The following is a 13,193-nucleotide window of genomic DNA, read 5'->3' on the forward strand; positions in this document are numbered from 1 at the left end:
AAATTATAAATATTACATCAACAACATTGGTTTCTGTGCTGTGTTTCATTTTTGGGCGTGTTAAGACATTGTTTTTTTAATAACAGTTATGTGCATACTTTTTTTTTTTTAGATGTTTAAATTCAATTATTGGGATTTAACTCCACAATTCATTAAGTAAAAGCTGCTTGTATGTTAGTCCACACTTTCATTTTTTTTTTCCAATCAAGAATGAGCTGTAAATCTGTTTAAAGAAAGTTTTATCAAACCCTCCAAATTTGTCTCAGATGTTCTTGTTGGTGTTTTCAGCTGGAAGGTTTTCTTTCTTTGGGTTTAAAGTAGTAAAACCAGTTTGGGGGTGAAAAGTCAATGTGAAGAAGTGAAAACATCAATGCTTTCAAAACCAGGATTAAAGAAAATCAGATAAAGCCAGTATTATTACTGCGACAGACACTCCCACTCCCTTTAGAAGAACCTGTGATGTAATGAGACTGAAATGAGCCCTAACCTGTTTTTCTTCAGTTGTAAAGAAAACACATTTCCGCTGTTCTGAGGTTCAGTCTGGACTAAAGCAGAGAGAGTGCTGGAAGAGTAATCCTGTAACTCTGCTGTAGATGAACGTGAATGAAGACTGATTTGGAAGATTTGCTGAAGATTTCTAGACGGAAACCTCAGAAAAGGTAGCAGTGTTCTCATTTCTCTCAGATTCTCTTAATTTCTCTTAGATTTAAGTGCATTTCTTGATATTCTCTCTATGTTAGAGTAGTGCTGGACGATATGGCCAAAATTTATATCACGATATATTCCTTACATTTCGGTCGATACGATATAATTTCGATATTGATATAAATACTTTGAAGGCCTCAGAAAACTGCTAAGAAGCCCTGCAATCCCTGCAGCACTGCGGATTTAAATTATTATATAACTGTGTATTTGCACTTTTTGTATGGCTGGCATCAGATACCCTCATTATATGCACATCTATCTATCTATCTATCTATCTATCTATCTATCTATCTATCTAATGGAAATCTTTACCTACTACTGTCTGAAAATTTAATTTAAGACATTGAAACCTCCTTTCACAAAAACTTTAATACTTTAGAAATAAAAGTAGTCAAAATAAATGAATGCTCAATATTATTTGCATATAGCAAAATAATAACATGACATCCCTGTCAAACATAAGCCTATAAAACTATTACCAATAAAAATAACTTTAAATTACAACAGAGGCAGAGCTTTTTATTCTTTGTGAACAAATTTAACAGATTAAAACAAGTGTTTCAACTAGGATATAGAATACAATAAGCCTTTATATACATAAAAGCAACAAGATTTTCCCGTCAAATAAACAAACCTACAGGCTTTATCAACTATGAATAACTTAGTTACAACATAAGCTATAAAAGTGCTTCAGTCAGTATAAGAAAAATACTGTATGTAGTGGAGTTGCTTGAAGTGGTGGAACAGATTAGATGTATTAACATTACCGCTGCTGGTCGGCTGCACTCTCCGGCACAATTTGCAGCAAAGCGGCAAGGGAGCGGACCCGCGGGCGAGCGAGCGGACCCGCGAGCGTTCACGCGGCCGGCCTCGAGGACCCGCGAGCGGACCCGAGGCCGGCCTCGAGGATCCGGGGCCGACCGAATCGAGTCTACCTTAGCCTTGGATCCGCTCGTCCCGGCTCCGTTTGGATCCAGCGCGAGCCATATGTGCTGCGTAGCGAAGCGGGCCCGAGCCTAGCCATTTTAACCTAGCCTTGCCTAGCCTAGCCTATTTGGCTACGTGCCTGTGTGGTTACGTCATCACGCACTGACGTAGCCCAGCTACGGGGGCTGAATGTGTTGAGCTCTGCGGCGAGCTGACGCCAGTAAAAAACGCCTGTCCGTGATTCTAATACATATCGATATACCACAAAACTGATATCACCGTTATTGAAACATTTCTTATCGCGATAAATACCGATATCGAATTATTGTCCAGGCCTATGTTAGAGATTTGATAATCTTTAGTGTAAAGCAATAAACAGGATGTTTGTTTGGATGAATGAACAGATACATGTATTAAGTTGAATGATAAAAAATACACAGTACAGTATGAGGAGTGTACAGTACAGTATTAGCATAAGGTAGGTCGGTCGGTCGGTCGACGGACATTTAGGCATCCAGCAGCAACAACAAAATACAATAAGAAACATATTCAAACATAAATTAAAACAGAAGAATACAAAATATATAAGGCTATAAAAAAAACCTAACTATACAAGGTATCTATCTGTAAACAGAGCAGTGCAGTAGATGTTGCTAATGGTCATAAATAATTAAATAATTAACAGAGTAAAGTGCAATGACATCGATTACGAAAGTGACTGATATGACATAAAATAGACTTATAGACAGATTACCTTGAATATACAAAGAGACACGTGTTGCAGCAAAATGTATGAAATAAAGAGATACAATAGAATATAACAATTACAGTTTAAAGTGTGGTTGAACAGTTGGCATGTATGTAGTGATATGATTCAGCACAGTTCAGAATGAATTTTAATGGTTCTAAATCTCACATTTTAAACATTATTACACAGAAAACAGTTAATTTAATGTAAATTAACCACATCCCCTTTGTTATGTGTGTTCTCTGTTCCTTGTTTCCATACCCAGTGCATGTTATTCCCACCCTGTGGAAAGTTAGGCCTTTCCCACAGAGATCTGTGCATGCAAGATGGCAGAACACAAATGTTAAATGTTAAGGAAAAAACATGATTTTAATAGTAGGGCTCAGCATGGTGGAAGCCACAATGCTACAAGGGACAGCAGCTCGTTGGTTAATCTTTTTACCCGTATCCACTTGCTGAAGAATGTTTTTAAAGCTATTCTGCGACGCATGTTTTAACAGTTTTAAAACATCATGTTAACAACTTCCAGTCCAACAGTGTAGCTACTAAAAGCTTGATCACCCAAATTTGTATGTACAGTGGAAATCCTAAAAAATATATATATTTTGAGAGTGATTATTGCAGATAAAAATGCAATAGTATAGATTTGTAAGCTAATGTAATGCATACTAGTGAGTAAAGCCTATGTGTAGTCAAAAATCTTACGATTCTGTGATAAAAAATGTCCAATGGGTATTCTAGTTTCAAATTTACTAAAATCTTTAATTCTTGGGGTCAATTTGAAAATTGTTAACCAACTTTGTCATATGCTATTACTTTGACTAATTAACCTTTAAACATGAATTTTAGGAACCATATTTTCCTCCACAGCATGGGAAATATCAAAGTCCTAGTGATAGTTATATTTAACAATAATTATGAGGTGCACCCTAATGCTAGGTTCTCATTACACAATTGTAGCCCAGTTTTTTTAGTCTGCATCAGTTATTTGATGATCGCTGACAAAAACTCTGTTCGGAGGCAAATTGGGGATTATTACTGAACTACAGAACTTCTGAAAGACGCTCGCCGACTGATCGCATGCTAGATATCTCATCCAGTCTACGACTGGGAGTCAGAAGCAGCAGTTACCCTGAGCCAATGGGATTCCATAGAAAGAAAGAGCCACAAGTCCAAGTCCACAAGTCTGATTGTGGAGTTACATCCAGAGCACTACATTTAAAATGTTTATAACTGAGTTTAATACCTTAAAACATTCAGGTACTAGTTCTGTGTTGAGGAAATAAATATATATTTTAGTATAAAATTGATCAGACGTTTATAAACTTTGATTTTGCTCATGTGCTTCATATAAACGCATTAATTCTGGACTCACTTCAGGTGGGTATTCTCCTCTATAGAGATTTTCTGCATGGCATCGATAGTTCTCATGTGTGTTTAGTTCTGGTGTGTTCTTGTGATAAACATGTTTCTGAAGAGCAATTTTCCACAGTGTAATCAGTCATGTAGTGTGAAAGTCTCAACAACTGAAGGACTCACGATTACAGCACGACCAATCATGTAGTGTGACGAGACTGACGACTCGAGAAGTCAGAACAATCACACAATCACAATATAGTCTTTTTGATTATACTGCCAATGTCTTAATTAATTTCAGTTAACCATAGATAAAAAACTGCTGTATTTATTGGCTGTTGCACTAAATATGTTTCTGGATGAAATGTTATTTGTGATGATCCTGCAGGATCATGGAGGAACATCCTGTATTCAGCAGTGGGAGAGAAGAACACAGCTGTTTATCTGTGACGAGTGACCAGTCCTTACCTGAGTCTCCTGGTTTCAGCACTGAAGGAGAGGAACCCAGTTTTCCATCTGAAAACAATGACCAGATCATCGTGGAACCTCCAGGTTTCTGCAGTGAAGTTGTGGAACCCAGCTGTGTGTCTGAGAAGAGTGACCAGGTCATGAAGATCTTTTCAGGTTTCAGCTGTGGAGCTAAACCAACCGATAATGGGTGAGTTTAACGGGTGAAGAAAGCATCACATACTATTCAGGAGAATTTTCCACGTCTACATTTCCAGGCAATAGCCAAACTACTACAGCTAATAGCTATAGCTAATCTGTCTACAGTAAGGTACAGGGGTAGTGGGGTAATGAGTTTTTTTTTTGGAACACAAGTTTCTTTAGTAACACATGGTTAGGAAAATATAAGAGGAAATTGATGTCCCTTTCTCGAATATACAATGTAATTGGGCTACAGTCTACAGGTGCACATATATTAAATGCACCCATGTTGTAGAGTAAATTACCCTAAACACTATATAATAAAGTATCTATCTATCTATCTATCTATAATTATGGTAACTTTATATAATGCGTGTCTACAGTACTATAGTTTGCTACACATGCAGATCTAAACAGGTAACCATTAACCTGTTTGCACCATGCCTAATTATGGAAGCCCATTCCTGCCACCTAAAAATGATCCATTATTAAATAAACTGCTATCTCATTATTTTGAGATACAAATTAATTTTTTTGAGATGCTGTCTCATTATTTTGAGACAATATCTCATTATTTTGAGATAGTAATTCATTATCTTGAGACACTAGAGACTAGAGTCATTATGTATGCAAGGCTTCACTGGAGAAAGAAAGATTTTTTCTTTTTCAAAAAGAAAACTTGCTATCTCAAAATAACGACTTACTAAATCAAAATTACGAGATTGTCTCAAAATAATGACTTACTATCTCTTTTTTTTATCTCTTTTTATGTGATGTCTGAGCTAGAGGATTGAGCAATATTGAGCTGTAAAGAAGTGAAATTGTGTTCTCTGTAATCATGGAGCTCCATCCAATACATTTGGATGGGATGACTTGGTGATGAGTTGGGGAATAGGGATGAGGTTGGGTTCCAGAATTCAACATTTAACTGCGAAGAATCAGAAGAAACAATAAATAAGCGCTATTAAGTAAAGTGCTATAAAGATGCTTTACTAATGGTTGTGTTACTGTGTTTGATCCCATCAGGCAGTGCTCCACGAAGATAGATAAACCGATAAACACTGAGGTGGAAGGAACTGAAGACCATTTGCCAGAATCCTACCAACCAGAAGATGATGTTCTGTACAGAATATTAGACAGACACAAAACCAGCTTGAAGGAAAAGTGTGAGGGCTTTTTTGAACGATTAAAAACAAAAAACGATAAAACCCTTCTAAATGTGACTTCTACACAACTCTACATCATAGAAGGCAGGAATGGAGCGGTACATGAAGAGCTTGAAGTTTTACAGATGGGGAATGCTTTCAGAAAACATGAACAAGACACTCAAATGAACTGTTCAGATATCTTTAAACATGAGCAAGGTCTTAAAGCCGAAATGATCGAGGACGTCAAAGATCAGAGAAAGAGAAGATTGAGGCTGAAAGAGAATATGAAAGCTGTATTTAAACTGAAAGAAAGGCACAAAGAAAGAAAAGAAGGTAAAGGAGCATCACTGCCAAAGCTCAAAACTGCACTGACGAAAGGCATCGCTGGAATTGGAAAAACTGTCTCTGTGCAGAAGTTCGTTCTGGACTGGGCTGAAGGAAAAGCCAATCATGATGTAGATTTCATATTTGTTCTCTCTTTCCAGGAGCTGAACCTGATTAAAGATAATCAGTACAGTCTTCACAAACTTCTCTGTGCCATCCACCCTGAACTCAAAGATCTGGACCCGAAGATCTACGATGTTTTCAAATCCGTGTTCATACTTGATGGTCTGGATGAAAGCAGAATTCCACTGAACTTTTCACAATGTGAGAAAGTTTCTGACATAACCACAACATCATCATTGGGTGTGTTGATTACAAGCCTCATTAAAGGAGAGTTGCTTCCTTCTGCTCTACTCTGGATTACATCCCGACCATCAGCAGCCAATCAGATCCCTCCTCAGTACATCAATCGCTTGACAGAAATTCAGGGATTCAGTGACCTACAGAAGGAGGAGTACTTCAGGAAGAGAATCAGTGACCAAGACCAAGTACAGAAAGTCATCTTCCACATTAAGACGGCGAGGAACCTCAAAATCATGTGCCACATTCCCGTCTTCTGCTGGATCTCATCCACTGTGCTCCAGAGAATCATGGAACAAGACAGTGATACAGAAATCCCTAAAACTCTGACTGAAATGTACTCCCACTTCCTGCTTACTCAGATCAACAGGAAGAAGGAGACAATTGAGGACAAAGATGAGGAAGATCCAGAGAAACCGGAACTGGAAAGCAACAGAACCATGCTTCTGAAACTGGCTGAACTGGCTTTCAAACAACTGATGAAGGGAAACGTGATTTTTTATGAAGAGGACCTAAGAGAGAGCGGCATTGACCTTACTGAGGCCTCAGTGTATTCTGGCATGTTCTGGGAGATATTTAGAGAGGAGTGTGGTATTCACCAGAGCAAGGTCTACAGCTTCATTCATCTGAGCTTTCAGGAGTTTCTGGCTGCAGTTTATGTGTTTCACTGCTATGAGAACAAGAACATCGATGTTCTGCAGCCTTTCCTTGATGCTGATTGTCATATATATGAGAGACCCGACAGTGAGGGTTCTGAAAATTATCAGCAAAGAGATCATTTAGGGATCGTCTCATTGGATGGGCTACTGAAGAGAGCAGTGGATAAAGCTGTAGTGAGTCCAAATGGACATCTGGATCTTTTCCTCCGTTTCCTGCTGGGAATCTCACTGGAGTCAAATCAGATTCTTCTAAAGGATCTCCTGACCCTCATACACAGCAGCTCAGAAGAAACCACAGAGTACATCAAGAAACTCATCAAAGGAGATGCTAATCATTCTCTCTCCACTGAGAAATCCATCTGTCTTTTTCTCTGTCTGTCTGAAATGAAGGACGAGTCTCTCGCCAGAAAGATTCAGGAGTGTATAAGATCAGAGGGACACTCGGAAGAAAAGCTCTCCGCTGGACAGTGTTCTGCACTAGCCTTTGAGATCCTGATCTCAGATGAGGTTCTGGATGAGCTAGATCTGAAGAAGTACAACACATCAGTGGAGAATTACAGGAGACTGATCCCAGCTGTGACCGTCTGCAGAAAAGCCCTGTGAGTGTTGCACCCATATTATGTACACAAGTGCATCTCAAATCTCAAATTTGAAAAGTTACTTTATTTCAGTAATTCAGTACAAAATGTAAAATTTATATATTATATAGATGTATTACACACAGGGCGATCTATTTTAAGCGTTTATTTCTTTTATCATTGATGATTATGACTTACAGACACTGAAAAGTCAAGAGTCAGTATCTCAGAAAATTATAATATTATTAGAACTAGAATATTATTAAGACTAATTGGTACTTTTGGCAGTGTGCCAATTCCTGCTGTAAAATGAAATCTGACTCTCCATAAAATTTGTCAGCAGTTTTTCCGGTAAAACACTGCACTGACTTTGGATTTGATATAAGCAATGGATTTTGGTTTAGTTTTATTCATGGTTCAATTAGATTAGTTTGAGGAATAAAGTAATAACACTTGGTTGTAAATAAAAAACAACCAGACAGAGATTCTTAAGAAGAAGGGTTCTCCGTCCAGTTGATGCAATATCTGCCATTGCTTGCATGTTAAACTGTACTGAAATATAAACAAGACGTGAAGAAAATTAGTTGTTATCATGAAATTTAGGTGCATTCAGGTAATTTAAAATGCAAAGCAAACCAACTATAGCTGTCAAAACACACTACTGGGCTGCAAAAAGCTTAATTCTGGTTCAGGGGCTTTATGATTTAAAACACAATGATGAGCATGGTTATTTCTGCTTTGTAAGATGTTAATTAGTGATTTTATGTGGTAAACCACATGATTGTGAATAACATAATTATGTACATAATACACGATTTTCTGTGTTGCAGACTAGGTAGCTGTGGTCTCACTGAAGACTCCTTGAAAGTTCTCTGCTCTGCCCTACAAAATGCAAACTCCTCCCTGAAAGAGCTGGACCTCAGTAACAGTGATCTACAGGATTCAGGAGTGGAGCTGATCTCCACTGAACTAAAGAATTCACACTGTAAACTGGAGACTCTCAGGTAAACAATTCAAATCAAGTTAATCAATTTGTTTGGTTTTATTTATCTTATTCATAAATGTGAAAAGTAGGGTGCTGAGGTGCTGGTGGCATCAGTATGACTTTAAAATAAAATAATTTATAAAAGAAAACAAATAAGTATAAGCTTTGCCTCAGCTGTATTCTTGTGGTTATGCTTTTATTCCATCCAGACAATACTAAATAAGTACATGTGTATTAGTATGTTTGAATATATAATATTTGTAATGACTTGTTTTGCAGACTTGCTCATTGTAAACTTGGGGGGAAAGCTTGTGAAAATCTGGGATCAGCTCTTCAGTCAGTAAACTCTCCACTGAAAGATCTGGATCTCAGTAATAATGACCTGCAGGATTCAGGAGTGGAGCTGCTCTCTGCTGGACTGAAGAGTTCACACTGTAAACTGCAGACACTCAGGTGAGGTTTAATGTTATTTTGTTGCTACTTAAACAAAAACATTAAGAACAAACTATACTAAACAATACTAACAATTTAGTATATTTGTCCAGTTTTAGAAAAACATTGATATTTCACTCTAATTTTGCCAATAATAGAGAAATTATGTCTAAAAACATCATTTTAGATTGCCTTCAAATGTATTCCATTTAAGTATGCTGTCTACTGTAATTCTCCTGAAGACTAGCTCTCTGTAATCTTGGTGGGAAAGCTTGTAAACATCTGGGATCAGCTCTACAATCAGTAACATCATCTCTGAAGATGCTGGACCTCAGCAACAATGACCTGAAGGACCCAGGAGTGGAGCTGCTCTCTACTGGACTGAAGAGTTCACACTGTAAACTAGAGACACTCAGGTTAGGTGATTGTGATATCTACTATTTATGATGTTCTAAATTGATAGTGGCAGTGTCGCACCAGCAGAGAAGGACTTTAAGTATTTTATGATGTTCTAAATTGATAGTGGCAGTGTCGCACCAGCAGAGAAGGACTTTAAGTATTTTTAAATATCTGATGTAATTTATTTCCTCTGCAGATTGTGTTTCTGTAATCTTGGGGACAAAGCTTGCGAAATTCTGGCATTAACTATACAGTCAGTAAACTGTACCTTGAAAGAACTGGACCTCAGTAACAATGACCTGCAGGATTCAGGAGTGGAGCTGATCTCTGCTGGACTAAGGAGTTCACTTTTTACACTGGAGATACTCAGGTGAACCTCCTTTCAAGCTATTTAAGTTCTGATAATTAGTGATATTCAAAGAAAACAGTCATATATTAATATTTGACAAATTTAAAATTTGAGTGATACAATTGCCAATCAAGTGAATTCTGTAAAGTTGCACCTCAGCCAGTGTTTATTAACAAATCACAGTTGTTGCTTTATTTTACAATCAAGATTATGAAAGAATGAATGATAACAAACAGGATGCAAGTTCTCATTTGTTGCTACAAGCAATTCTACAGTTTAACTTGCCATCAATCTAACCTTTGTGATAGTTAATTTGGAATATTATATTATTAAATAAACATTTATGCAGTTAAGTGGAATCTACATTGAAAGGAAATGTAACAAAATATTAAAGGCCAGAAGGCTTTGTGAGCAGGTAGACATAATATTATTGGCAGACAGGACTTTGTTTTGAAATGTCCGTGTTTATAATGTTAATTAATAAATGATCCCAAAGATGTCGTCCAAATTTTATTCCAATTGACCCATTTTACACTGCTGTGTTAAGCTACAATCTTCTTCCACTGTCAATATTGCAACCATTCAGTAAAAAGACAATTGACAAAAGCCTCCTATCCCTTCCCTTTCTTTCTGCAGATTGTCTGGTTGTATGGCCACATATGAAGGATGTTCTTCTCTGGCTTCAGCTCTGAAATCAAACTCTTCCTACCTGAGAGAACTGGACCTGACCTACAATCACCCAGGAGAGTCTGGAGTGAAGCTTCTGTCTGAGCTACTGGAGGATCCTCAATGTGAACTGGAGAAACTACAGTGAGTTTCTGAGTTAATCTGAAAGTAATCACTAGCATCGGCATTCCAAAGCCTTGGCTGCAGTTGAGGTAGTTGAGGTTTTTGGTAGGACTGCTCTATAAACTCTTTAGAATCATTTTGTTTACACGTATTGAACGGTTTAATGAAACTTCAAGGCCATGTCAGCAGAAAAGTCACAGCTCTTGCATTTACCACCAAACCACTGCTAAATACAGCCAACTTTTTGTACTATTTTCACAGTGATATTTTCAGAAATAATTGTGGATAGCCAAGGCCAGCATAATATATCAGTTTTGTCCTTTAAATTGCTGAGAACTGCCTCCAAGGCTTTGTGATGGTGCTACAGTGTAATTAGTTCAGAGATCTCTGTTGTGGTTGGTACTAATCCTTGTGCCAGTAGACTCGATCTATCTATCTATCTATCTATCTATCTATCTATCTATCTATCTATCTATCTATCTATCTATCTATCTATCTATCTATCTATCTAAACTACAATGCAGAATTTATGACTTTAACTTTGTATTTTCAAAAATATAGAAAGACAGCTAAATTGACCAACATCTATGTTTCTTTTTTAGTGTGGAGCACAGTGGAAGGATGAGAATAATACATGGATTGAAGAAATGTAAGATATACACTCATGAAGATACACATTTTCCGTTAAATGCGTCAATGTTAGGGTTCATACACACTTTAACCGAAATATTTCCATGACTTTTTTATGACTTTTCCATCTCTTCAAGGCAAATTTCCAGGACCATACAATTTTTAAACATCAGTGCAGACATGCACAATAAAAACCAAAAATCAACTAAAAGTATAATCAAAATTGTGTGTGAGATCCTAAGAGCTTGATTGTGTTGGGCTAAATTACTGAATTAACTCTGAGCTGACGTATTTGTTACCTCAAAATAAAATATCGATAAATGGAAACACTAAGATTGTAGAGCACATGTCCAAAGACTTTTCCAAAACTTTCTGGGTATTTAAATTTTTCCCAAACTTATCCAGGCCTGGAAATTGCTATTTTCAAATTCCATACCTTTTCCAGTTTTTTATGACCGTATAAATGTACTGAGTGTTCTCCTCTAAACGTTGTGTGTATGTTTGTGCGAACAGATTCCTGTAGACTCACTCTTGACCCGAACACAGCACACCCTCGCCTCTCTCTGTCTGAGGAGAATCGTAAAGTGCATCGTGTGGAAGAGCAGATCTGGTATCTGGATAATTCTGAGAGGTTTAAACACTGGGAGCAGGTTCTGAGTGTGGAGAGCCTGACTGGACGCTGTTACTGGGAGGTGGAGTGGAGCGAGGGTGGAGTGTACGTAGCCGTGTCCTACAGAGGGATCAGCAGGGATGGAGACAGTGGGATCAGTGGGTTTGGACTCAATAATCAGTCCTGGAGTCTTTACTGCTCTGATAAGAAGTTCACCTTCAGACACAGCGGAAAGGAAAGCGTTGCACTGCCGTTACGGTCTCGCTCTCGCTGCCGTAGAGTAGGAGTGTATCTGGACTGGCCTGCTGGAACTCTGTCCTTCTACAGCATCTCACCCAACACACACACCCTGACCCACCTACACACACTCTACACCACCTTCAGCGAGCCTCTCCATGCTGGATTTAGAGTCGATTATGGATCTTCAGTCTGGATCTGTGACATTGAATAGACCAACGTTAAAAATAAGAGAGCACTTAAAAATGATGAGTTTCTTCTGCAATATAATCAAGAGAAAGATGGATGATCACAAGCCATTAAACCAAACTGAACTGCTTGAATTTTTGCGCCAGGAGTAAAGCAGCATAAAGTTATCCAAAAGCAGTGTGTAAGACTGGTGGAGGAGAACATGATGCCAAGATGCATAAAGAAAAACTGTGATTAAAAACCAGGATTATTCCACCAAATATTGATTTCTAACTCCTAAAACATAATTAATATAAATAATGAATATTGGATGCAAGAAATAAAAGTATGTGAAGTTTAAATGGATTGCGAAAAGCATTTAGTTTTTTTTTTTACAATTTACAATGAAATTAATTTAGGATCAGACCCAGACTGGACTCCACCTATTGAGTGCCCTACGGAAATGCCTCTGTGCAGAGTTTTTGGGCTAGGCTTATAACTGATCAGTTAAAAGTTTAGGCCCTGGTGCATGTTTGAATGCAATTACATCTGAAAATGTGTTTTAAACTGGACTCCACAATCCAGTTACAGCCTCAGGGAATCCTTAAAAAGGTCCTTCAAGATCCTGAGAAAACTATTCCAGGTGACTTAACCTCATGAAGACACTGAGATTAAAATACCAACAGTCTGTAGATCTGAACTCAAGAATAATTTGATACTTCCTTAGAATAATCTAAAATATAAAACATATTCTGGTTTATTATTACAAATAATTATACATGTGTTCCTGTATAGCTTTAATATAGACTTTAATATTAAATTTACAATGTAAATTGTTTTGGAGCCATGTGTATAGTAAACAATAATGCTAATGATAAGTATTAATATTGTTGTTATTATTAAAGTGGTGGTAATAATTAAACAGCTTCCTTACTAAAAGATCACTTCCAACTAATAACCGTATTTCAACCTTTTTGGAAGAATCCAGCTGTTTCTTTCTTTCTTCTTTGTCTTTTTTATATATTTTTTATATTTACCATGAAAGACAAAAACAGATGTTTTCAAAACCCACAGTGGTAGTAACAGGGCACTGAATTGGGCACTCCAGATGTTCACAACTCAAATAAAACAAGTCTGCAGG

The 13,193-nt window shown here is 37.4% G+C and overlaps 1 protein-coding gene across 1 annotated transcript; it reads left to right on the forward strand.

Annotated features, from left to right (window-relative positions):
* Nucleotides 1-358: 358 nt before the first annotated feature.
* Nucleotides 359-13,187, forward strand: LOC103031887 (NACHT, LRR and PYD domains-containing protein 12). Its single transcript, XM_049472875.1, has 10 exons — nt 359-659; nt 4,125-4,394; nt 5,411-7,474; nt 8,284-8,457; nt 8,718-8,891; nt 9,113-9,286; nt 9,466-9,639; nt 10,255-10,428; nt 11,010-11,056; nt 11,551-13,187. The coding sequence occupies exons 1-10, from the start codon at nt 604-606 to the stop codon at nt 12,096-12,098; spliced, it is 3,855 nt and encodes a 1,284-aa protein (XP_049328832.1). The 5' UTR covers nt 359-603; the 3' UTR covers nt 12,099-13,187.
* The last annotated feature ends 6 nt before the right edge of the window (nt 13,188-13,193 follow it).

This window comes from Astyanax mexicanus, unplaced genomic scaffold (genome assembly GCF_023375975.1).
Source record: "Astyanax mexicanus isolate ESR-SI-001 unplaced genomic scaffold, AstMex3_surface scaffold_31, whole genome shotgun sequence".
Classification (NCBI taxonomy): Eukaryota; Metazoa; Chordata; class Actinopteri; order Characiformes; family Acestrorhamphidae; genus Astyanax; species Astyanax mexicanus.